We start from the raw sequence: 24,541 nt of genomic DNA, 5'->3' as shown, positions 1-24,541 counted from the left end.
GAGCCGCAAATTACCTAAGTATGGACTCCGTCCATAGCAACATTGTCGCGACATCTCAACCGTTTGTCTGCCACCCTGAAGCCTGTCGCCGTCATGCCGCATTTCTCAACACATCGTCAAGTCGAGTGCAAGACAATTGATGGCACATCAATTGCAGGTTGGCTGTATACAGTCGATGATGGACCCGCACCGGCTATCATCATGTCACACGGCGTATGTGGGCAATTGTTGCACTCCGCTTTAGCAGAGTAAACTCACCATTTCCAACAGTTCAATTGCGTCAAAGAGATGACCCTTCCAGAGGTTGCTGAAGCGTTCCACAAGCGAGGCTACAACGTCTTTCTATACGATGCTCGCAGCGTTGGAGCAAGTGGTGGATCGCCACGTAATCTCCTCGACCCTCTTCAAATGGCTGAAGATCTATCTGGTCGGTGCTGCGGCGCAAACGCTCCTAGGAGAACAAGTCCAGAGCTGACCGATCATACAGACATTTACACCTTTGTCTCAGAGCTGAAAAGCGTCGATGCGCGTCGCATAGTGCTCTGGGGCATGTCATTCGGTGGAGTAGTGAGCGCCTGCTCTGCTGCTGTTGACCGCCGTCCCAAAGCAGTCGTCATGGTTTGCCCTTTGTTCAGTTATGTGCAGCCACATAAAGCAGACAAGGCCTATGCGCTCCTCGTGAAAGATCGTGTGTCGCAGCTGAGGAAAAATGAGCCCCTCTCAATAGCCCCATTCACGCCCCAGGGAGACAATCCAATCGGCATGGGAGGCGCTGGAGGCCCTGGTGGCATCGAGGCGTACAATCTGATGAAGGCCGCATCCGAATTAGGTCATCCTGACTTTCGTGACCGCCTCACGCTCCAAACCTACCAAAAGCTGGCCATGTTCCGTCCAATGGAATATATGGACATGATTAAAGCACCGCTAATGATGATAATTCCTGAACTAGATGACATATCACCCATATCGGAACAAAGGGAGGCTCTGTCGAGGGTGCAAAGCCCTAAGCGGGAGTATTTCGCAAAGGGCAAAGGCCACTTGAACATTGCCACTGGGGACGGATCAACCGAAATGGTAGCGGCGACTCTTGACTTCCTCGAGGCGGCTCTCGGAGGCACGCTGGAGTGAATGAATGAATAACTTTTTGCATGCTCAGTCAACAACATCCATTGGCGGATTGTCTTGCTTAGAATTGCTTAATGTGACCAACGTAATTAGTGTTCATAGAGCAGAAACATGATCTTTAGACGTTATCAGAACAAAAACCATTCTCGTAGAACGTATAAAATTTGGATAAAATTCAGACCCTATTAACTGCATCGTCATATGTGAGTTTGGCCGGCAACGTGGTCGCACTACTATGTCATACAAACTGATAATCTGGTGAATCGACGGTCGGACCGACAGTTAACACTGCATCGTTTCGACTTAGAAGCCATCAAACATGTCCGGAACATTAAGAGAGCAATGTACTGTTAAAGTAGATAGCGAGAATGCGAATGGTTCATCGACGATAAATTGTAAGTAGTGTTCTGGTTCTAACTTCTGTCTACTGATTTTAATGTAATACACTCCCGCTGTCATGTGATCATCACGTGAAATGCTAGCATATGTGTCCCCCTCAGCTAGTCCTTTCAGGCGTCCGCACGATAAGCTCTTTACGCCGTCCTCGACTTGACGAGGATGCGCAAGTTTTGCTTGGAATGCGCGACGACACGATCATCCCACTCCATGCCCTCACGGCTTCCAGGGGCCAACGTCATGTCGAAACTGGTGAACAAGTTGGCGAGAACCAAGTACATCTCCGCGTACGCAAGGCTATTACTGATGTCAGCTTCCCAGAAAGCCCCATCTGGTACAAGGGGAATCACTCACGTCTTGCCGATGCAGTCAGTTCGACCTTTCGAGAATGCAAGCACCCAATGGTCAAGGTCCTTGCCTGACTCGGCAAACCAGCGCTCGGGCCTGAACTCGTACGGGCTCGGGAAAACTTCTGGGTCGAAGGAGATGTGCAACTGACTCAGGCCGACAACACAGCCTTCAGGAATGGTCTTATTTACAGCAGGTACGTAGAGACCTCCCTTGGGCACGACGCGAGGCAACCGGCCCGGAATCAGTGGCATGTATCTCAGGCTTTCCTTAATGAAGCCAGTCTGCATGGCAACGGATTAGCGCTTTTCTCGAATCGACATGGGCACCAAGACACTCACCAAATAGGGCAATGCCTCCAGCTTGCGCAGCGGTAGTCTTCCATTTTGGCGCTCGACGGAAGCAAGCTCCTCGAGGAGAGGCTTCTGTACGTGAGGAAAACGGGAGAAGAAGTAGGTTGCATAGCAAAGCATGATCGCACTCGGCTCAGTGCCTGCGTTGAGGATACCGGTGCCCTCATCTGCAAGCTCTCGGAAATGGAGCGGCCTAACCTTTCGGCCCTTTTCTTCACGTCTAGCGTTTTCGCTGAGCATGCGGTCGAAGATGGTCTCTTCGTACGCCTTCTTTTGCAGAGCCTTGTCGAGATCGAACGTCTTAATGGCAGCCTGCGCAGCACGTTCGACAAACTGGCGTTCTTGTGATTAGCCACAATCTAAAGTTCAAACGTAGAGTGACTTACCCAGATCACATCGACAAAAGTGCCACTGAGGTACGCTAACATCCACCGCGGCGTAGCAACCAGAATGTAGCGGATGAAGGAAAAGTGGACTGCCATCCAGATACCCTTGGTGAAAGATTGCATCTCTGCCGACCGTTCGATGAAGTTGGGGGCCGCAATGAGGTCGAGATTCTTCCCGAGGAAATGGCTGGAGATTATATCGGCCTGTTATGATTGAGCTCATGTTCTTTTAGGTTCTCGAATGTGTGCTGACTCACTGTGTAGCAATATAACAGCTCTGCGATGGGGACTTGTTCGCCTTTGCGTTCGTATTCCTTAATCTTTGAGAAGACCTTGTCATATTCATCATACAATGTGTCCTCCATGTTGCTGATGCAAAGCTTAGAGAAGCATGGATTCAGGGTCTTTCTCTTCTCTTTGTGCTGGTCAATTGATATGGTAAACGCCATGCCCTGAGACACGCCAAGAGCATAAGAGCCCGGGTCTTTTGTGAAAGCCGGGTTCTTATAGACACTAGCTGGTGCGTTAGTATCTGTTCGAATTTCTCAACGGCTTCCCAGGCTTGCATACGCGTGATACATAGAAGAGTCTTTGATATGGACCTCATTTGGGTTGATTCGAACGACCGGGCCTGAACAAGGTTAGTCTGTCAGCCGGTGCTCTACCGCGTACGGGACGGGGCAGATCGACCGTATTTCTCATGATACTTATCAATTTCCGGCATGAATTGCCCATTCAGAATTGCCTCGTAGTAGCATTGCGGTAGATTGCTGATGCGGCACAAGAACGGGCCCGGGAAATGCGCCAGTGGATGGAGAGTGAGGTTGTAGATGAGGGTAAAAGCCCAATACGTAGCATAGGCGGCGACCAGCAGCCATGCCAATGCTTGTGGATTCTCTCGAATTTGTTGCACGTAGGTTGCAACATCGCCTTGGCTCCAGGCATGCTGGACCATCGTGGTCAGGTTCGCATAGTAAGAGGCCATTGTGGATGGGACTCGCAAACTGAGGGAAACCTGAAGCACCGCGGCTCTGATGCACTCGAGTATTATACCGAGTGCTATACAGAGTATTATACATAGTATGATACAGCGTATTATCCAAAAATTTTGCTTATCCATTCTTGAGCTGCATGCTTACCGTTTGCCGTCAGCCGGCGGTAATCCGGCTGTTCTCAATTGCCTCGCCCTTACGCGAACCATGACACCCGACCATCAGAGTCAGCGCTCGTCGAAACACAGCCCATTGACTATACCGCTCGTGTTCTGCATTGCGCTAAATGCACTTGAGCTATTAATATCTTGGGTGTTTGACATATATTAGTCGTCCTCGCGCCGTCGCGTGCCCACTGTCCACCCCACCGTGCTCTGCACCTCATCATGGACTCCATCCTCAACTGGTCAGCGCCCAACCTGGAGCCAGCCTTCCAGCGGTTGTGGACAGATGCTGGGTCCAACATTGCGACCTTAGCCGACCCCGAGCAAAGCTGGCAGCGCAAAGTCCTCTTCGCGCTGGTTGCCATTTTCATCGTCCACACCATTTGCACGAGCATCTATCGGCGTATGACTTGACAGAGTCTGTGATACTTGCCCACGAAAAGCTAACCAGTTGGCCAACAGTCTATTTCTCACCCCTAGCATTGGCCAAAATTCCAGGACCCAAGCTAGCTGGTACCTTTTCTCGCCCGTCCATCAAATGCAAGAATCTAATCACCGCTCATAGCCTTGACGTTCCTATACGAGTCTTACTTTGAAATCGTCAAAGGAGGGCAGTATTACAACCACGTTGCAAAATTACACGAACAGTACGGTATGCTCGTCCTCGGTTCTTCCACCTGCAGACAATGGGACTAACGCGTCAGGTCGAAAGGACCTCTCATCCGTGTCAGCCCGCATGAAGTCCACTGGAACGACCCCGAGTTCATCGACCAGGCCTATCCGACCACTTTAAGGAAGACGGATAAGCCTGTATGGGTCGCTCAAAGAACGGGCAGTATGTCTTGACCATATCTGCCTGCCGGGGACGTCACTGACCTACGCTTATTTCCCAGCCCCTTACTCTATCGTGTCCACCCCAAGCCATGACCTGCACCGTCGCCGGCGCAATGCTCTCAACTCCTTTTTCTCTGTCGCTAGTGTTCGCCGCCTCGAGCCCATCCTGAAGACTTACATGCAGAAGATGATGACGCGCCTGGAGACGTCTGGCAAAGCTGAAAAAGTCGTTGAACTCCACCGCGTGTTCAAGGCTTGTGCAAGCGATATCATCACTCTCTATGCTTTTGGCGACAACATGGGCTATATGGACTCTCCTGACTATGGCAAAGACTTCCAAGAGTCCACCGAGTGGTTCTTCTACCTTACGCACATCTTTGGCCTGGTCCCGTGGCTCGTGCAATATGCCCAAAATGCGCCCGTCTGGCTCGTGCGGCTCTGTTTCCCCGTCTTGACTGCACTGCGCGAGCGGCAAGACGTAAGTGACCTCGCCCGTGCTCCCGCGTACTGCCCTCACAGACTGACATGCCTCTGCAGTGGTGGATTAACAAGGTCCGCGAAATCCGAGCCTCCAAAAACCCAGAGCGAGTCAAGAGCACCGTGTTCGAAGGCATCCTGAACAGCTCCCTGCCGGCGGAGGAGAAGACCGACATTCGATTAGCCAGCGAAGCCCAGCTGATTGTCTTTGCGGGCGAGGGAACCACTGGTCAGTCACATCACCCCAAGTCCGTCGTCCACAACTAACTTAACATGAATAGCCCACGCGCTGATGTGCGCCGTGTTCCATCTGCTCGCGAACCCGGAAGAGCTCGCCAAACTGAAGAAAGAGCTCAGCGAGGCCATACCGGATCCGACCAACATCTCCGTTGCGCAAGTCGACAGCCTGCCGTATCTGGGCGCGATCATTTCCGAGAGCGTGCGTTTGCACCCCGCGTGATGAACCGCCAAGTGCGAATGAACCCCGACGTCCCGATCGTGTACGACAACCCGGTCGACGGCAAGCAATACATCATCCCGCCGAACACCATCTACAGCATGTCGCCGCTGGAAACGCACATGAATCCGAAGGCCTTTGGTGCTGATCCGTACGCGTTCCGTCCACAGCGCTGGATCGAACAGCCCAAGCTCTCCAAGTACTTCCTTGGCTTCTCCCGCGGCACGCGAGGCTGTGTTGGGTAAGTTGATTCCCGGCTTCTGTTTTCCTTTTTTCCCCCCGGACGAGTTACTAACCGGCTGGCTTTGTAGCATGACGCTTGCTCGTCGCGAAATGGCGATGACGTTGGCGACGCTCTTCACGAAATACGACCTCTATCGCGGCCAGTCGGGGCCCACGCTGGAACTCTACGACACGTACCGATCGAGGGACATTGATGTGAATGCAGACTACATTATCCCGATCCCCGCCAAGGGCAGCAAGGGTCTGCAGGTCAAAATTCGCAACTAAAGGATCGGTAACCCTACGAGTAAACAATTGCTTCTGTGTGGTTTATATGTCCAACTTGAACTATAGATGACAGTCATGATAGTACAACACAACGCTGCAGTTGCAAAATTGAACAAACCTTCCATTCATAAATCAATAGAATCGAGATCTCTATGAATATATTTTTAGTTTCTCTAGATATCATTGGGAGCTCCTTACATGTATGCCAGATTCGGCTAAGCCATTCGAAGTAAGGGCTAACTTTGTACAACCCCAATCATTTTCAAGAGGCCAACCCATCCCTATCTAGCGCTGGACGTCTTCCTTCTAGCAATATCTCTCTTTCTCTTCCCTACCAAAATGGCTGGACCCCCTGTTGAATCCAACCTCTCCAGAAATCCTCAGTACTCATTGATTGCCGTGGGCACAACTAGTCCAGTTTATGCAATCAATAGCGATTCCGTCATAAAACGCCGCCCCAGGCCTACAGACAATTTTGCTTATCAAGCATACAACATTGAAGTCCGCGCTTACCAACGGTTAGGCAATCATCCTCGAATCGCGAATCTCCGGGAAGTTACCGAGGATGGAATAGTCCTCGAGCGAGGTGAATGTCTACGCCAGAAGATCCAGGAGTCGCAGACGGCAATACAGACAAGGCTCCGTTGGGCCCAAGAGGCTGCCGAGGGTTTGCGCTACATACACACTAAGAACATAATCCATGCGGATGTGGGCTGTCATAATTTAGTTTTAGACCAGGCGGGCCGTATAAAGTTTATTGACTTTTCTGGCTCTGGGATCGACAGCGAAGTAGCAATGGTATGCTATGAATGGTGTAGTTATCGGCCTGGATCTGATCCTGATATCAAAACTGATATCTTTGCCTTTGGTTCCACGCTGTTTGAAATAGAGACTGGCAAGAAGCCTTACCACGAATTGGAAAAGACTCTTAGCGCTGGGAGATTAATAAAAAGGGCAGAGCATCTTTTTACTATGGGGGAATACCCGAGTGTGGATACGCTTGTGCTTGGTGGCGTTATTTTACGTTGTTGGAAGGGGGATTACTACTCAATGGATGAGGTTGTTCGAGATATAAACGCTTGCTGCCAGTGTATGCATAACGCATCTTTAGTATGGGAAGAATGAAGACTATTTATCTTACTGAAAGATCAGATCCTATGTCATCTATCGCTGCTGTAACCTGCCTAGTAGATATCTGATATAATATCATACCTTTCAGGGATGCCACGGCTATAGCAGGAGCAGAACCCTAATATACTCTTCTTCAAAAGTCTCGACGACGAGTACTCAGCCCAGAAGCTATGACCAACCCAGGACATAGTTAATTAGTTACGATTCCGCCCAGAAATAGTTTGGACTAATGTGCTCAATAAAAGCCATTCTATTCATGTCCCATCGCACTGCAATATCGCGTCGTTACATAGGACGTATTCTTCAGGTCAAGTCTACATCCTTAGGCAGGAATTCTACATCCCAACAAGGCACGGTTTCACCGTTTGTCGCCTTTGGATCTGTGCGTGCTTTAAGTTTCTATTAGATTATATCGACATGCCATGGTGAAATAACCTGAATCGTAAAATCATAAATCTTTTGCCAACAACCGAGCGCTGCCTTACTTATAACCTAGGAGATCTATATCATAGATATCACAATACAAAACGCCACACTTCATGCTCCACTCCACTATTTACCACCAGAGAGGGAGTAAAAAAGCCCTCCTCTATTTGAGCAAGACAGACATAAGAACATTCAACACACCCCTACCTAGGGCCTACACAACCGACCATCAGGCTGCGCAACCCAATTCACATCGCTCCCAACGGCAGTGTTAGCCCAGAAGAGGCCCTCAGGGTCATATGCACGCTTAATGGCGAGCAACCGGTCGTAGTTTGCACCAAAGTAGTCCTCCTTCCAAAAAGCATCGTTGAACGTGGCCTCGTTACCATATGCACCGCCGCCGGGCGTCAGATCGCGGAACAAAGTCTGCCAATTGTTGACGCGGGTCTGGTCAGCACTCAGGTCAGCCCAGGACTGGCCGTTGGCAACGTATCGCCCGAAGTTGGCCAGGAAGAGCGTGTCGCGCCACGCCGGCAGTACGGAGTTGGTCCCGGGTGCGACGCCGGCGCGGGCATGGGACACGTTGTTGGAGACGAGGGCAAAGACACCCTGCTCGTCTGTCAGGGCGCGCATGGTGGAGACGAGCATATCGAGCTTTGCGTCGTCGTGCACCAGTGACGCGGGAATCATGCGCGCGGCCATGGTGATGTTGATGGGAGGCGATTCGGCGAAGGCGTTGAAGTGGGCCAGGAAGCTGGGGTGTACTGTCGTGGTGTTGGCTACCATCAGGATGTCCAGGCTCTGGAGCTGCGCCATGTAGGGTGCTAGCGCCGCGTTCAGACTCTCCTGCGTACCGCCGGGAAGCGTGGCGAAGTTCATGGTGAAACCTTGGCTGTTGAAGCCAGATGCTGTGGCGAGACCTGGGATCTGGTTGAGCGCGAGCAGCGCCTTCATCCATGCTCGGATCGCCTGCCAGTAGGTATCGTTGTTGGTGTTGACGAATGTGAACGCGGCTCCAGCAAAGGACTGGTCCGGCCATGCCTTGGCTGTGATGGATAGCACGACACCGTAGTTGCCGGGACCGCCGCCGCTCAGCGCCCAGTACAGGTCCGAGTGCTCGTTGTCGGGCGTGGCGGTGACGACTGTACCATCGGCGGTCACGACCTCAAACTCGAGCGTGGTGTCGGCGCCCAGGCCGTATATGCTTGAGAGGGGCCCATGACCGCCGCCCGGGAACCAGCCTCCAGCGACGCCGACGGATGGGCAAGTGCCGCCGGTGATGGTCAGGCCGTTTTTGTGCGCAGCTTCGTAAGCTTCCCCGACCTCGATGCCGGCGCCAATGCGGGCGGCTTTGCCGTGATACTTTGGACTGTAATAGTCGATGAAGGAGATATCCTTGAGGTTATGCATCCAAAGACCCAGGGAGCCCGCGCCGGTAGAGCGTCCTTGCACGTCATGGCCGGTGTTCTTGATGGTGAGGCGTATGTTGTGTTGCCGGGCAAAGTTGATGCCAGCCACGACGTCGTCGGCGCCCGTGACCCGAATGGTATACTGGGCGAGATTGCCAAGCGTGCAGGTACCGGAGCCGTTGGCACTGGCGTATGGGGCATAGGGGCTGCATGAATTGTTGAGCCAGTAGGGCGACATGACATTGACAGGGTCGGTGACACTGATGGTCTCATGGTTAGCCACGGCGCGAGTAAGACTGGGATGAACTCACTATAGCTCTGGGAAATTGTATGTGTCCTGGAGAGCTACACATGCTCCTGTATTCAAGGTGACTCCATGGCAAGCTTGGGCCAGAGGCTGGCCGCGCATGAGCCTGCCACCTACAGTGCGATTGAGCTCACTCCATGTGTCGTGGTTCGGCCAATTGCGATCGCCGGGCATGTTACGGCAAGCATTGCTGTCGCCAGCGCTGGCATCTAATCCAATATTGCCTATGGCAAACTGGGAAATGGCAGCTGCGAAAAGCGTAGTTAGGGAGAAGGCCCAGAAGGCGACCCTGTAGGGTTGAGAGAGCATGGCAAGCTACGCGTGAAGACGCAAAAGGATCGCTCAGTCAAGGGCTGTACGCAACACTGTAGGAAGGGAAGAAACAACCCCTGTCATTATTTCACTGGATTTCTGCTTATGCTGACATCTATAACGACTCTAGCAGACTAAGAGTAAGAAATTGCTTAGGTCAGAAGGATATGGGTCCTGTCATCGACGTCCTATCCCCTACTGCTTTTCTATGGTATGATTATGAATACGAGTTGTCAAGCAGAATCTCAACTTCAGGGATCTGTCGCAGCTGTCTGCATCAAACCGTTCATGATAGTGTTGACGAGCACGGAGTCGCTGAGATCTTTCTTCCAAGGATAAATGCGCCGGCTAGCGGGACGATCCACACAACACGTTCAGCCACGCAGTAGGATGGATTTAATCTATGTAACATGACAAGTGAGATAAGAAGGTGTCACTTAAAATAAGCTTGGGTACCTTCCAGCATGTCGGCTACATATGGTCAGCGTACAGGTTCGTATTTCATGCGGGTCATCATGCAGGTCAGCAATGCAGTCAGCACCCTGTCATTGCTGACTCGATCAGCTCCTTACTCTCATTATCGTGCCTTACGCGAAAGCCTGTCGCCTGTTTCTATAGCCGGCTCAATGTGCGGAGTACCTGACGCGCAGTGACATACTGATGCACTACGAGCTGTCATGGAGAGCAAGACGTTTTCAGTCAGACAGTTGGCGAGTGGGTGCCATTCCTGATACCGGCTGCATTTCAATTCTTGCTCTCGCCCAACCGACCCAGACCCGTTACGCATCGCTTTTGACATCCTCTCTACAGCGATGCTGTCCTTTGCCATGCCAGGCACGACGGCCAGTCTGCTCGTCGCGGCCATCATTGTCGCCGTATATGCTCTCTACCGCGCCGCGCTACCCAAGCCCATCCCCGGCATCCCATACGATGCCGCCTCATCGCATAGGCTGCTCGGCAATGTGCCAGACATGCTTGCGAACATCAAGAAGAGCGAGGGCACCTTTATCACCTACGTGACCGACCTCATGGACTCGCTCAACTCGCCCATCATCCAGGTCTTCATCCGGCCCTTTGGCAAGCCGCTTGTTATTCTGGCCGATTTCCGCGAGGCTCACGACCTGATGACCCGCCGGAAAGAATTTGATCGATCAGACGTCGTGGGCGACCTGTTCCTCGGCGTCGCGCCAAACCACCACATCCGCCAAAAGACGAATGACACCTTTAAGGCCCAGCGTCGTCTCATCCAGGACCTCATGACGCCCACTTTCCTGCACGACGTCGCCGCCCCTGCCATTCTGAAGAAAGTCAACTTGCTCATGGACCTTTGGCGTGTCAAAGCGCGCGCTGCTCGTGGGCATCCTTGGGTGGCCAACGCCGACCTCAACCACATGTCGCTCGATGCCATTAGCGCCTTTGCATTCGGCGCCGGCTTTCAGCACAGTGCTGTACAGCCTGATCTTGACGCAGTCATGGCGCAGGACTACAACCTCCCCGCCAGCAAGGATGAACCTATCGTTTTCGCCAAAGGCCAGAAAGACCAGCTTCTGCAGTCCATCCTGGACCTGACACATACGATTGGCGAAGTACAAGGCAACCCGTCGCCGCGACTGACATGGGCGTATGTGATGCGCAAGCCCAAGATCAAGAAAGCGGCCAAGAGCAAAGACGACTGTCTCAAGCGAGAGCTCCAGGACGCCGTCAAGCGTTTCCAAAACGGAAACGACCAGGATGTAAAACTGCGCTCTGCAGTCGACCGAATGATTCTGAACGAGAAAGATTTGGCTGAAAAGGACGGACGCTCGCCCGAGTACTTCTCAGGCGTGATGATTGACGAGGTATATTGCCCCCCTGGAGAGTCCAGCGAGCTGGAACTGACAACCGTGCAGCTCTTTGGGTTCATCTTCGCAGGCCACGAAACGACCAGCACCGCGCTCTGCTGGGGTCTGAAATTCCTGGCCGACAATAGAGACACACAGGATAGGCTGCGTGAGGCGCTCTGGACATCGTTTGCCACGGCAAAGGAGCAAGCCCGTGAACCGACAATTGAAGAGATCACCGGCGCGCGGGTCCCCTATCTCGAGGCGACGATGGAGGAAATCTTGCGCTGTGCGGGCGCCGCTTCGTTTGTCGATCGGCAGGCCATGGTCGATACCCAGCTCCTCGGCTATGGCATTCCCAAGGGCACCAGCGTCACCACTCTGGTGACCGGCGCCTCCATGATGCGTCCTGCCTTTCAGGTGGATGAGGCCCGGCGCTCAGCGTCTAGTCAGTCGGCCAAGAAAAACGGGCACGACCGGGCATGGGATCCCAGCGACATATCAAGCTTCAAGCCCGAGCGCTGGCTCGCGACAAGTGAAAAGGGCACGACGTTCGATGCGACGGCGGGACCCCAGCTCGCCTTCGGACTGGGCACGCGCGGATGCTATGGGAAGAGACTGGCGTACGTGGAGATTAAGATTTTCCTGACCGTGATGATATGGAACTTTGAGCTCTTGAAGTGTCCTCCGGCGCTTTCGGGGTACAAATCAAACCTATACATGACGCATGAGCCACGAAGCTGCTACGTGCGTCTGCGGGAGGTTGGCCCAGTGGATGCTTAGAAGTTGCTGCGTGTGATCATGAATGTAATGTTTTCGACATTAGCTGGCTAGAGACTGTGCTTCTTCCTCGTTTAGAAAGAATCGTTATGTTTGCAGCCAGACATGGACTTACAGGGTTGACTACCGCTCTGTACAAGCTTTGGAACAATTCGCGGGTCAATATCTACCTTTCTGAAGAAACGGGTTTGTAAAACTAGCCCTGACTCGATAGGCAGCTCTCACTATTTAACTATCAGATTTCCAACGCACCATGAAGGTTAGCCATATTATGTCTCCAGCGCCTGGCCCTTGTAATTTTCTATAAACTTAAACGTTTTCAATTCATACTACATGGCCTCTCTGTGATCGCTCATCCCCCAAGAATCATAAGGTTCTATAGTAAACTGGGGGGCAAATAAATTACCTATATTTAACTGCTTTATCTCATAAATTTCAAAACATTTAGGGGCAAACCGTATCTATCTTACACGTAGAAGTGGTTAACAAAACTCCACGCTAATAGTTCTGTCTTAAAAGCTTCCAAAGTCATTCAATTCAAGATCAATCTGCTCAGAAATGTATCATAGGCTATCCCTCGCCTTGTTCTGTCTGTGTCTCTATACTATATCGCAAATTAGCTTAATAAATGCTGTGTATTAAATAACATATACGGCGTTGCTGCCATGTTCAACATCAAGCACTACAGACTTGATTTACCCCCTTCCACAGATCGAGCATACTGCCGAGTCTGCTCATCACACCAATCCCAGAACTCAGCAGCAAGGCCGCTGCCACCCTCATCCTTGTCCTTCAAGCTCTCCAGGCAGTCTGCACGGGGGTCCGGGTGCCAGCGGCCCCAGGGAATCACAAACCGGCCGCCATCTTCCACCTTGACCGCAGGGCTAAGCCCGGCCCACAGGTACGTGTATGCGCCCTTCTCGGGGCCGTGCAGGAAAGGCGACAACAACGTGCGCACCATGAACGGGACCCCGTCCCATCCCTTCGTCCTCAGATTGCCGGGGTTGACGGCCACGCTTGTGATGCCAGCGCGCGCAGCGCGCTTATGCAGCTCCGAGGCCAGAAACCAGTTACCCGCTTTGGAGGCGCTGTAGTTGTGCGCCTTGTCCTGGTTGTGCTTGCCAGGAGCTTGTTCGGCGAGCTGCAGACCGCCAGGCGGGCCTGCCATGTCGACGATACTCGATGTGGCCCAGACGACGCGGACGGCGCCGGGCGATGCGCTCTCCGCCGTCTTGACCAGAATGGGCGTCAGCAGCTTCGTGAATAGATATGGTCCCAGGCAGTTGGTTCCCATGTGCGCCTCGTAGCCTTGAGCAGATGTGCTGCCCGCCGGCACATGGGCTATGCCGGCATTGTTCCAGAGGACATCGAGCCGCGACTCCTGCTGCAGGAATGTCGAGACGGCCTTTGTGATGGTGGTCAGATCGCCCAGGTTGACGTGCAGGCTCTTCAGCACACCGGGCGTCTCGGTTGGCTGGGCGGTAATGTTCTCGATCTCCGCTGCGATCTTGCTGGGTGAACGTCCGGCCATGTAGACCGTGGCGCCGGCGCCGTACAGCATCTTGACCAGCTCCAGACCGATTCCTGCATTTCCACCCGTCACGATGAAGACCTTACCGGCCTGGGAATCGAGGTTACTGTCGGTGAATTCGGCGGTGCCGGGGAGCATCTGTGCCCACGTGCCGCCCATCGCGCCGAAAATGTTTTATGTGAGGAAGCAAGAAAAAAAAAAAAAAAAAAAAAGAGATAGGGCTCGAAATCATGGCTGAGCCAATGTGCCCGCGTGGACTTATCAAGTCACTGGTAATTAACTGTGTGGGTGGGATGACAGGGAGCCGTTCGCATAAGCGTAAGATCAATAAGCATGCGCCGGGTTGACGGTTGCTTACTCGTAGATGGCTAAGCTGTCCGTCACGTAGGTCACTCGGTAGTTATGGTTATGGTAGGGGTTCAGCGTACTTATCAGGTATGTCTGTGGTTAATCACTTCAACTTTGGTGAATAAAGTAGGCTCTCCAATGTAAAAAGTTAAGTATATGTATCACTCTGGTCGGTATATCTAGAACAAAGACGACAAGGGTATACGGGACCAGGGAATATCAACAAAAGATATATCAGGACACTCACGTATATACTTCCAGAGTCGTTTAATTTTTCGTCTTTAGATATATCTTGTTAGTTACGAGTGTACTGATCTAATAAAAGGAATCATCTGTAGTGAGAATTGACGGTGGTGGTTGGTATAGTTTCAAATGGTAAATACTATGTACGGCACCTAATCTAGGGCTTAGGCGACACAAGGCATTTACCAAGAGACCAACATTACCACTACTACGTAGCGCACTGAATATTCTGCCTGCGTGCCTTACAGAATAGACATTAGACTGAGAAGGTTTCATACATTTGTCTCTTAACTCTTTGATTGTAATACTGTTATAGAGGACTAGTTCTTGTTTTTATTACCTTGAGAGGATGTTGATGTTTATTCTACCGAATGTCTGAACCAAGTGAATTGTATCTGTGATTCTTATTAGCCTCGTGTAGTTAACTCCTTGCACTGTTTCTCTGTCGAACCTGGATTACACATAATTGTCAAGCTTTTGCCAAGCATCGTGACTGATTGTCTGCTGGGATTGTTTTTGTGACTTGTGCTTCGGTTCCGTACAGGAAGAAAATGAATGACTCGAGCGAACCTTACTAAGCGGAGGGGGGTCTGCCCGATTGGGTGAACTGCTAACTGCTAATAATGCTTCTGCCTACTTTCGATGTAGAACAATTCTTCCATTAGAAAGAAAACTCTTCATCGGAAGAGAGCATAGCCACACCTGGCATCCATGGATACACTCTATTGGAGGCAAGGGACCTATCAGCGACTGCGGATGGCAATCTGACATTCCACTTAGCACTAGGATTCGACTTTTTCTCTGCTTCATTTCCCACTGACCCACTTGGCTCGCACTCGTACCGGGAACTTCTGGATCGAGTTATGTCTGGATAATTCGGACCTGACAGCCCTATTTTTTATGCTGGTTTATTTTTATCGCTTCCATTGTTGTTTCTAAAAAGAAATTGCTATTATTGTGCTAATGATGTTGGCGATATGCTCACAAGGAACCCGATCGGTGAGCGAAGACATTGCAGAGCTGACGAGAATCTGCCTAACGCGAAGACTGATAGTCAGTCACGCTGCTCCAAAGCAAGGCCATTGATCAATAGTGGTTGATCGCCATCCCAGTCAGCCACCATCGCGGAAGGGCCGGACTTAGGCCATCCTTTGACATCATGGATCGTGAAATCCATTCCTCGGTTCGGCCTCCCCAGCCCCTAACCGATCAAATCACATTCATGGTCTTCCAGTCAGAACACTCCAAACACTAGTTGCGATCGCACCAAGACCCTGGTGTGCTTGGCCAAGCTTCCGACTGCCCCCCAAGAGCACCCCTAGGAAAAGAAAGGAGTGACCACTGCCTCTCATAAAATTTGGCCAAGTCTCCGACCAACTCCTCCGCATTGCTCCAAACAAAAACGTGTCGCTTTCACGTAGAACGGTGTGCGACCATTGTATGTCAGGATGAAACCCACAGCTGCTGCAATTGCGGTCGTCGGGTTGCTGTCTGGTAGGTTGATTATCCCCCCAAATTGTTGCGGTTCGCGGTTTACGACGATCGTCGCGCTTTTAACCTATTCTGACATCACTGACGGTCCCTAGGCGTGACAGCGGCCCCAGGCCCTCACGGAGAACGGATTGAGCGAATTGATCGAACGGTGTTGGAACGTGCTTTGCCAAACGCTCCCGATGGATATGTACCGTCCAACGTCAGCTGTCCGGCGAATCGCCCGACGGTGCGTAGTGCATCGTCCGGGCTCTCGCAGAATGAGACCTCCTGGTTGAAGACCCGACGGGAGAAGACTCAGTCGGCCATGAAGGATTTCTTCAACCATGTCACAATTAAGGACTTTGATGCGGTCCAGTATCTCGACAGCCACTCGAGTAACACGTCCAATCTGCCCAATATTGGTATTGCCGTGTCGGGTGGAGGTTATCGTGCCCTGATGAACGGTGCCGGAGCGATCAAAGCCTTTGATAGCCGAACCGAAAACTCGACGGCCACGGGACAGCTGGGTGGTCTGCTCCAGTCGGCGACGTATCTGGCGGGTCTGAGTGGTGGTGGATGGCTGGTGGGGTCGATCTATGTCAACAACTTCACCACCATTTCGGCCCTGCAGACCCACGAGAAAGGGGCGGTTTGGCAGTTTCAAAACTCGATTTTTGAGGGCCCGGACGGCGATAGCATCCAGATTCTGGATACGGCGACGTACTACAAGCACGTGTACGATACGGTGCAAGACAAGAAGGATGCGGGATACGAAACCACTATCACTGATTATTGGTACGTCATGGATGACCTCGTGGATGCGAGCAGCACTGACAGGCAATCGTTAGGGGTCGCGCGCTCTCATATCAATTAATCAACGCCACCGATGGCGGCCCGAGCTATACGTGGTCGTCCATCGCTTTAACCGATGCCTTTAAGCAAGCAGAGATGCCGATGCCTCTCCTTGTTGCGGACGGTCGGTATCCCAATGAGCTCGTGGTTAGCAGCAACGCTACTGTCTATGAGTTTAACCCGTGGGAGTTTGGTACTTTTGATCCCACGGTTCACGGGTTTGTGCCGCTGGAGTACCTGGGCTCCAAATTCGACGGTGGTTCGATCCCCCAGAATGAGACCTGTGTCCGCGGTTTCGATAATGCCGGCTTTGTCATGGGCACTTCATCCAGTTTGTTCAACCAGTTCTTCCTGCAGGTGAATTCCACCGCGCTTCCTGATTTCCTGAAGACGGCATTCTCGGACATCTTGGGAAAGATTGGTGAAGACGACGAGGACATTGCGGTCTATGCCCCCAATCCGTTCTACAACTGGGCCAACGAGAGCTCCCCGGCAGCCCATCAACAGGAACTCGACATGGTGGACGGCGGCGAGGATCTGCAGAATATTCCTCTGCATCCTCTGATTCAGCACGAGCGTCACGTCGATGTCATTTTTGCGGTGGACTCCTCCGCCGATACGACTTATTCGTGGCCCAACGGCACGGCTCTCGTCGCCACGTACGAGCGCAGCCTGAACTCCACCGGCATCGCCAAGGGAACCTCATTCCCCGCGATCCCGGACCAAAACACCTTTGTCAACAACGGCTTGAACACGCGGCCAACGTTCTTCGGATGCAACAGCTCGAATACCACCGGCCCTGCGCCGTTGGTGGTCTACCTCCCGAACTACCCGTACGTGGCTTACTCGAACTGGTCGACCTTCCAGCCGAGCTATGAAATCTCCGAACGAGACGAGACCATTCTCAACGGATACGATGTGGTGACGATGGGTAACGGCACCCGCGATGGTAACTGGACGACCTGCGTCGGCTGTGCCATTCTAAGCCGGTCGTTCGAACGCACGAACACCCAGGTTCCGGAGGTCTGCAAGCAGTGCTTCCAGAAGTACTGCTGGGATGGCACTCTGAACAACACCAACCCGGCCGACTACGAGCCCGTCACATTGTTGGACAGTGGTGGCTCTGTTCTATCTCCAGCTGTTATCTCGACTGTGATCGCGGCTAGTGCTGCGCTTTTCACCATGCTGTGAGAACCGTAGCGATTCTATTGAACGTGGATTTCTTTTTTTTCCTTTTCCTTTCGAAGGAAATCCTTTATATATATTGCGATATATCCCGACATTTATTTGCTTTCTTCAATTCCTTCCTCTACTATCTTTCTCCTGTGACTTCTGGCTTGATTGTATGTAAGTTCCTGTACATCTCGCAGTTCCTGGCACAGTCCCTTTTAAATATATTTTTTGGATTACCTAGTTGTGATTTTTTAGCTTCAAAGCTGTATGTAATAAGCACGTGCGATCCGCTCAAGTAATGACAATATTAAACTAATAATTCCTCTATCCTCCATCCGAACCCCAGTCAGAACACTTTAATCAAATTAAACTATCATAATAATCGCAGCGCCACCCAGTTAAATCATCCACAGAGACACAATGATGCAAAGAGAACAACCCTCACGTGCTCCTGTGGGTCCACCCGGTTGCCAGAGAAACCGACGCCATCGCCCAAACAAGCAACCCATGACAAACGCCCACATTAGACTAACCTAACTAACGATCGGCGTCAACCCACCACCGTCAGCCAACGAACAACACACACACCTCCAACTCCAACTCCCCTGCATATACCTCGAAGGTGTTTCTAGTTCAACAACAACTGTGTGGCCGATAGCAAGCACACAATGAGTATTGCGGTGTGTTATTAATTGTTTGTTTTTTTTTGTTTTGTTTTTCCCCCGCCGAAACAAAACACACATTCACGACTTGTGTTGTTCTCCGACGACGGATACATACAGCTGCACAATGGCTCGAGCTGCGGTTATTCCGGCGGCGGCGGCGTCGCCGCAGCGCGCGACGCGTACGGCCAAGCGAACTACTACTACTGCTGCTGCTAGCAGGGCTGCGGCGAAGACGACGAAGGCGAAGGCGCCCTCTTCTGCTACGGAGGGGAGGAAGCGGACTGCCCGGACGAATCTGTCGTCTTTGAGTAAAGCAGCTGAGGATGATTCGGATGAGGATACTGACGATGAACTGGGAGTCATGAATACGACGAAATCCGCGACAACGAAAGCCAGAGGCAGGCCCGCTGGATCGACTACTGCTGCTACGGGTCGTGGTCGGAAGCCTACTACCACTGCGTCTGTTAGGTCAGGGACTGTGGGTGAGAATGAGGATGGTGAAGCACATGCAGATGGACAGAAGAAGCGGGCCGGAAGACCGAGGACGAAACCGGCGACTGAGACGGAATCTGCGACTGCTGCTCCCAAGCAGAGAGGTAGACCGAAAGGGTCGACGAACGCGAAGTCAACCGCTGCGGCTGCTGATGCTCATAAGAAGGCCCGCGTCCTGGCTGCTGAGGATGCAGTATCTCACCAACAAGGACCGAAGGAGGTGACGATAACGACTAATTCTACGCTCATGAGATCGAATCTCTTGCGAGGCCCGGCGAAGAAGAAGACGGTGACCTTTAAGGATGTCTCAGACTCGGACGACTTCAGCGAACCATCACCCCCACCGCCGGCAGGCAGAAGGCGGCCAGCTGGCCTTGCGGCGAAGCCTGCCCGAAAGGGTACTCCGGCTAAAGGTCGCAAGCCTGCGGCGACCAAAAAGGGTGCCTCCAAGCCTCTTTCTCCGAAGAAGGCGACTCAAGTCGCGAAGGGGATTTCATCCTACGCCAGCTCTGATGGTGAGGATGATGAATTAAGCATGACCAAAGACCAGAATAAGCTACACAGCGACTCCCCCAACAAACACGGACCAGAACAAACCGGACTTAGCTCCCCAGTGAAGCGAATCAACTTCACCTCCACGAAAAGCCCCAAAACTGTCGATGAGAACGGACAGCCTACTCTGCAACCACCGAAGTCGATCGATTTCAGCGACGCAGTTTTCATGTCTAGCCCTGCTCGCCGACCTCCCCCTTCTCCATTTAGCTACAGCTTCCGAGAGACGCCACGGCGCGGTCTGGCTTTGCCCGAGGATGCGAAGCCTACTTCTCAACCTAATTTTAGCCCAACAGAACACTCGCCACTGAAATCGTCACCTAGGAAAGCGAACTTGGACACACCGAGACGTGGTAATCTCGGCTTTGATGATTTGAGGCCGCTTTCCCAGCCGAATTTCACGCCTGGACAGAACTCCCCGCTGAAGTCTTCGCCTAAGAAGGGGCTTTTTGGAGCCTCATTTTTGTCACAGCCGTCCCTGCAGGAATCGGCAACACCTTTGAAACGGAGTCTGCTCCAGAGTCCTGCGAAGAAGGTTGCCTCTCCGTTCAAAAGTTCTTTGCTATTCTCGGGATCCTTAATGACTGAGCATGTGGAGGCTACTTCCTACCGGGGAAAAGAGTTGGAGGCGGCCTCTTCCCCAAAGGCTCCTGAAACTTCTTATCAAAGGTATGACTCGGAAGAGACTGTGGAAATGCCGGAAGAGCTTGAGCCCATTACCGAAACCCCGGCCAGCCAACATGATGCCGAGACACCTGAACCTGAAGCCGAACCTGAATCTATCCCGGATTTCCACAATGTATCGTATACTCCTCAGTCTGAGATGGAGCATGAGAGTCACGAACAGCCCTTAGAACAGACAGACGAAGCTCACGAAGATGCGGTGGAAGATTTGGATATCAACTATGAAGACACAGCAAGTGAGCACGAAGAAGACATGGAAGATATCAACCACGGCCTAGAAGAGCCCCAGGGCCCTGCTGACATGGATCGTGAAAGCACCGTGGAGAGCGATGGAGTCGATGGTATCTACGAACTCTTTGAAGGCCAAAACGAGATTGTCGAAAATATCCTCCTGGAGGATGATCTCGAGCAGGACAACTTTGAAGAGCGCCTCGAAGCGTATGTGCCAGAGATCCCTGAGGATTACACGGTATGTTTTGAGGCCGTAGAGCAGGATGCCTATGAGTCTGCTCAATATGCCCAGAGCATAGTCGATACCGAGATCGAGGTTGAGCACGATGCTGCCGACGATGGAATCTCGGTCGCACCGGCTGCGGAAGACATCGCCCTTGGAAATCAACAGGGTGATCAGACCGAGGAAGAGAACTACGAATCTGAGGATGAGTTACAGGACGAAGAGCCCCGGGAACCGGTAGAGTTCTCAAGTCGCGAAAGTATGCTTCAGAGGCTTGAGGATGTCTTCACTGAAGATCCTGCCGGCACGTCTGAGATGCCTGGTGATGGAGAAACAGAACGTCATGCTGAGACTTCGGAAGTTGGGGGTCATGAAAGCGTCGACCCTAGCTTGGAGTATGACGAAGAAGAGGTCAATATGCTCGATGATTACGACTTCGACGAGGAAGAGCCTACGCTTGTCGCGGTTGGTACTCCTGGGCGAACGTTGAGACAAACGCCTCAGCGTACACCACGACGGACCCCACGGCGTACATCTAGAAGAATATCTCAACGGACCCCTAGACCAACGTCCTCGCACACTCCAAGACAAACGCCTGCGCAGGCGCTGAGAGAAACCTCCGAACAGACGCCTGAACAGCCTCAACAGATGCCTAGCGAAACACCAGAGCCAACCCCTCAACCACGCGCACTCACCCCGGAGGTATATGCTCCTTACGAAATCGAAGAACCCCCGACTCCCCAGGTTCCAAACTATTTCTACTTTGTTCCACAGTATTTCGCCTCGTTCGCGCCTCCCCGTTTCCCCGATGAGTACCGCGACACTGCAGTGGAAACCACAAGCTTTGATGCCGCTGATAATACAACTGCGAAGGATCTTCCCATCCCAGACGTCCAGCCCTCTCCTCAGCCACAACGTCATACTCCTGGGCCGGAGAAGGAAAAGCGTCAACGTCCTCGGTTCACGTTGTTGGCCGAGCAACTCAGCGAATGGAAAGCGAGCAGCCCTGAGAAGACTGAGCAGAGGCGTTCTGGACGTCGGGGCATCTTCTCCCTTTCGGGCGGCCTGAACCGCCCTAGCGATGTCAATAATGCCCAAGAAGATGTGTCTTACCCCGACCTCTCCGCTAAGTCACCGTCCCCAGTAGTTGAGGAACTCCAGCCACACGAAGAACCTGCAACCACCGTGGACGAAGATGACCAGGAGGAGCCAGAAATGGGTCGCTGTGCTTTTGAGGATCTGGAGAAGTCTCCTGGACTACCTATGTTCGAGATATTTAGCGATGAGGATCCTGTGGAAAGTAAGCAGACTGATGCTCGTGAGGATACACAAGTTTCCATTGTTTACGAGAGTCCAGTGCGCCCAGCTGCCTCGATTCAAGAAACACTGGATGACGAAAAAGAAAATTACGAAGTTCAGCTTCCCGCACCGGCCACGCCCGTGCGCGGCAAGACCATCCCCTTGCAGACATTCCACACCGTGTCCAAGGTCCCCCTGAAGCCGGAAGGGGAAGTATCCCCTTTGAAGGTGTCCCGTAAGCGAGGCCGCTCTCTTTCTATCACATCACCGACTCGCTCCTCCCCTCGACTTCGCAAATCGATCCTCGCCCTCCAAGAGGATGTCGATTCCCTTCCCCCTCGCAAGGCACCAAGATTATCCTATAGTACAATGCCACAACTACAACCGACTCGATCGAGAAGCAGCTCTAGGGCTCGGGATGCAAGGCAGGAGAGTGAACGGAAACGGGCGCCTTCTCGCTCTCCCAGCCCTGCCAAGTCCCCTCGCAGGCGCAGTAGCATTTTCCAGCCTACTCCTACCGGAGCCTTGCAAGGAGCTGTTGTGTACGTCGACGTGCATACGACCGAAGGAGAGGATGCTAGTGGCATCTTTGTGGAGCTTTTGCAGCAGATGGGTGCCCGATGTGTTAAGAACTGGTCCTGGAATCCCCGTTTGAGTGTGTCTCCCGATGAACAGACGGAGACCAAGGAAGGCAAAGTCGGTATAACTCATGTCGTCTACAAGGATGGTGGTGTGCGTACTATGGAGAAGGTCAGGCAAGCCGCAGGCCTGGTCAAGTGCGTAGGTGTCGGCTGGGTCCTGGACTGCGAAAGAGAAAACAAGTGGCTTGACGAGGCTCACTATGCCGTCGACAGTTCAATCATCCCGCGTGGAGGAGCCAAGCGCAGAAAGAGCATGGAGCCCCGCGCACTGAGCAATGTCAACGGGACCCTCGTCAAAGCCGATGCTGGCAGCAGACGGTCTGGAGTGGGCGCTGCCGATTTCACGCGAACGACCACATCCACTGCCCGCGATGCGCCTTCCACTCCCAAGAGGACTAAGAAATCCGAAGCCGGTTACCCGGGAATAGACCCGAGGTATTTCCAAACCCCCAAAACTCCCGCTTTCACCTTCAACATGGACTCCGTTGGCATGTCTCCAGCAACCCCATTCTTCCTATCTCAACGGTCGAAACTGGTCCAGCAGACCTGTCCTCCAAAGCAGCTCCGCCAGGGGCTCTTCTCCAACCCAGGCCCAAGCGAGGAGCACTCGCAGAAGCTGCGGGTGAAGCTCGAGGCAGCCAGACGGAAGAGTCTTGCTTTCAAACCCAAGGTCGCGAGCCCACTGGTGCCGTAATCGTTTGTTTGGCTGTTTTGGTGTTTCGTACGTTGGTTTACGTCTTCTGTTTCATATATCATACCCCTTAGCAGTTGGATTTTGTAATGTACAGGTGTCAATTGGAGATTTTTTGTTCAGTTTGGTCTTTGTAAGATGCCGTAGGCACACATGTCCACATCATGGGCCTTGAGTATATCCTAGGCCGTGCAATAGCCACGCCAATATTATATGCGCACAGGTATTAAACAAAGAACCCAACACAGTAAGATTGAAGAGATAAGGGGCAGGCAGGTAAGGGCGAGAACAAGAATGTTCGGTACGTCACAAGCGAGATGAAAGCCAGTGATTCCAAGAATCTCATGTCGCAGGCTTTGGCCTTTTTCCTGAACAATGTTACCGGGGTGCAATGGCTTCGGAGCTCAACCAGTATCTGCGTGGGTTTTATCGATAAGGGCTATTTTGCGGGGGTTTCTTAAATTTCATGTCCAATATTGTTTGGTTCACTATAGTGAGTAAGTATTCTTGGGTCCCACTGTACGAAACTTTGTATTTCGCTCGTCATCATATCACGCTTTCATGCTTTTTTATATTCCAAGTAGATAAAGAAAAGGTAAAAGGGAAGAAAGAAAAAAACCCGAGATATGGTATGCACATTTCCTCGTTAGATTGAATTCGTCTCTTCGTCCATCTCGCGGTAGAATCCAGCCACCAAGAACGCCAACTCTAACGCCTGCTTCTCATTCAACCGGGGGTCACAGAACGTCGTGTACCGCTCACTCAAGTTCTCCTCGGTCAAACCGCCGGCACCACCAACGCACTCCGTGACCGCCTCGCCGGTCAGTTCAAGATGCATGCCACCAAGGAACGAGCCGGCCGCCTTGTGGATTTCCAAAGCTTGGCGCAGCTCGGAGAGGATGTCGGTGAAATGGCGAGTCTTGACGCCGGAGGGCGTGGATTGCGTGTTGCCGTGCATGGGATCGCACTGCCAGACGGGCAGGTGGCCGGAGGCTTGGACGGCGGCGATGTGGCTGGGCAGATGCTGGGCGATCTTCTGCGCGCCATAGCGGGAGATCAGAGTCACCTTGCCGATCTCGCGACTGGGGTTCACGACGTCGAGGATGCGCACGAGCTCGTCTGGGGTCATGCTGGGCCCGATCTTGATGCCGATGGGGTTGGCGATGCCGCGGAAGAACTCGATGTGCGCGCCGTCGAGTTGCCGGGTGCGGTCGCC

The 24,541-nt window shown here is 52.5% G+C and overlaps 9 protein-coding genes across 9 annotated transcripts; 5 read left to right on the top strand and 4 right to left on the bottom strand.

The window, feature by feature from the left end:
* Positions 1-93: 93 nt before the first annotated feature.
* On the top strand, positions 94-1,128 carry fma-AT (acetyltransferase fmaC; the record flags this gene model as incomplete). The annotated part of the gene is made up of 3 exons (XM_015552495.1): positions 94-213; positions 271-427; positions 488-1,128. 3 exons carry the CDS (start codon positions 94-96, stop codon positions 1,126-1,128), a joined length of 918 nt encoding a protein of 305 aa, XP_015406512.1.
* A 530-nt stretch (positions 1,129-1,658) lies between these two features.
* ANOM_007238 (cytochrome P450) lies at positions 1,659-3,593 on the bottom strand (the record flags this gene model as incomplete). The annotated part of the gene is made up of 7 exons (XM_015552494.1): positions 1,659-1,818; positions 1,876-2,153; positions 2,211-2,555; positions 2,609-2,812; positions 2,866-3,121; positions 3,179-3,239; positions 3,281-3,593. 7 exons carry the CDS (start codon positions 3,591-3,593, stop codon positions 1,659-1,661), a joined length of 1,617 nt encoding a protein of 538 aa, XP_015406513.1.
* A 393-nt stretch (positions 3,594-3,986) lies between these two features.
* ANOM_007237 (cytochrome P450) lies at positions 3,987-6,042 on the top strand (the record flags this gene model as incomplete). The annotated part of the gene is made up of 7 exons (XM_015552493.1): positions 3,987-4,167; positions 4,330-4,416; positions 4,477-4,599; positions 4,658-5,076; positions 5,136-5,308; positions 5,357-5,773; positions 5,844-6,042. The coding sequence occupies 7 exons, from the start codon at positions 3,987-3,989 to the stop codon at positions 6,040-6,042; spliced, it is 1,599 nt and encodes a 532-aa protein (XP_015406519.1).
* A 1,764-nt stretch (positions 6,043-7,806) lies between these two features.
* ANOM_007236 (FAD-binding oxidoreductase) lies at positions 7,807-9,624 on the bottom strand (the record flags this gene model as incomplete). The annotated part of the gene is made up of 2 exons (XM_015552492.1): positions 7,807-9,268; positions 9,320-9,624. The coding sequence occupies 2 exons, from the start codon at positions 9,622-9,624 to the stop codon at positions 7,807-7,809; spliced, it is 1,767 nt and encodes a 588-aa protein (XP_015406520.1).
* An 815-nt stretch (positions 9,625-10,439) lies between these two features.
* On the top strand, positions 10,440-12,230 carry ANOM_007235 (uncharacterized protein; the record flags this gene model as incomplete). The annotated part of the gene is made up of 1 exon (XM_015552491.1): positions 10,440-12,230. One exon carries the CDS (start codon positions 10,440-10,442, stop codon positions 12,228-12,230), a length of 1,791 nt encoding a protein of 596 aa, XP_015406517.1.
* A 679-nt stretch (positions 12,231-12,909) lies between these two features.
* Positions 12,910-13,917, bottom strand: ANOM_007234 (putative steroid dehydrogenase; the record flags this gene model as incomplete). The annotated part of the gene is made up of 1 exon (XM_015552490.1): positions 12,910-13,917. One exon carries the CDS (start codon positions 13,915-13,917, stop codon positions 12,910-12,912), a length of 1,008 nt encoding a protein of 335 aa, XP_015406518.1.
* A 1,880-nt stretch (positions 13,918-15,797) lies between these two features.
* ANOM_007233 (lysophospholipase family protein) lies at positions 15,798-17,865 on the top strand (the record flags this gene model as incomplete). Its single annotated transcript, XM_015552489.1, has 3 exons — positions 15,798-15,843; positions 15,936-16,617; positions 16,671-17,865. 3 exons carry the CDS (start codon positions 15,798-15,800, stop codon positions 17,863-17,865), a joined length of 1,923 nt encoding a protein of 640 aa, XP_015406515.1.
* Positions 17,866-18,636: 771 nt separating this feature from the next.
* ANOM_007232 (uncharacterized protein) lies at positions 18,637-23,328 on the top strand (the record flags this gene model as incomplete). Its single annotated transcript, XM_015552488.1, has 1 exon — positions 18,637-23,328. One exon carries the CDS (start codon positions 18,637-18,639, stop codon positions 23,326-23,328), a length of 4,692 nt encoding a protein of 1,563 aa, XP_015406516.1.
* A 633-nt stretch (positions 23,329-23,961) lies between these two features.
* Positions 23,962-24,454, bottom strand: ANOM_007231 (phospho-2-dehydro-3-deoxyheptonate aldolase; the record flags this gene model as incomplete). Its single annotated transcript, XM_015552487.1, has 1 exon — positions 23,962-24,454. One exon carries the CDS (start codon positions 24,452-24,454, stop codon positions 23,972-23,974), a length of 483 nt encoding a protein of 160 aa, XP_015406514.1. The 3' UTR covers positions 23,962-23,971.
* Positions 24,455-24,541: the final 87 nt, after the last annotated feature.

This window comes from Aspergillus nomiae (assembly GCF_001204775.2).
Source record: "Aspergillus nomiae NRRL 13137 chromosome Unknown contig00150, whole genome shotgun sequence".
Classification (NCBI taxonomy): Eukaryota; Fungi; Ascomycota; class Eurotiomycetes; order Eurotiales; family Aspergillaceae; genus Aspergillus; species Aspergillus nomiae.
Note: the sequence above shows the minus strand (reverse complement) of the source record. Positions and strands in the feature narration are given on the sequence as shown.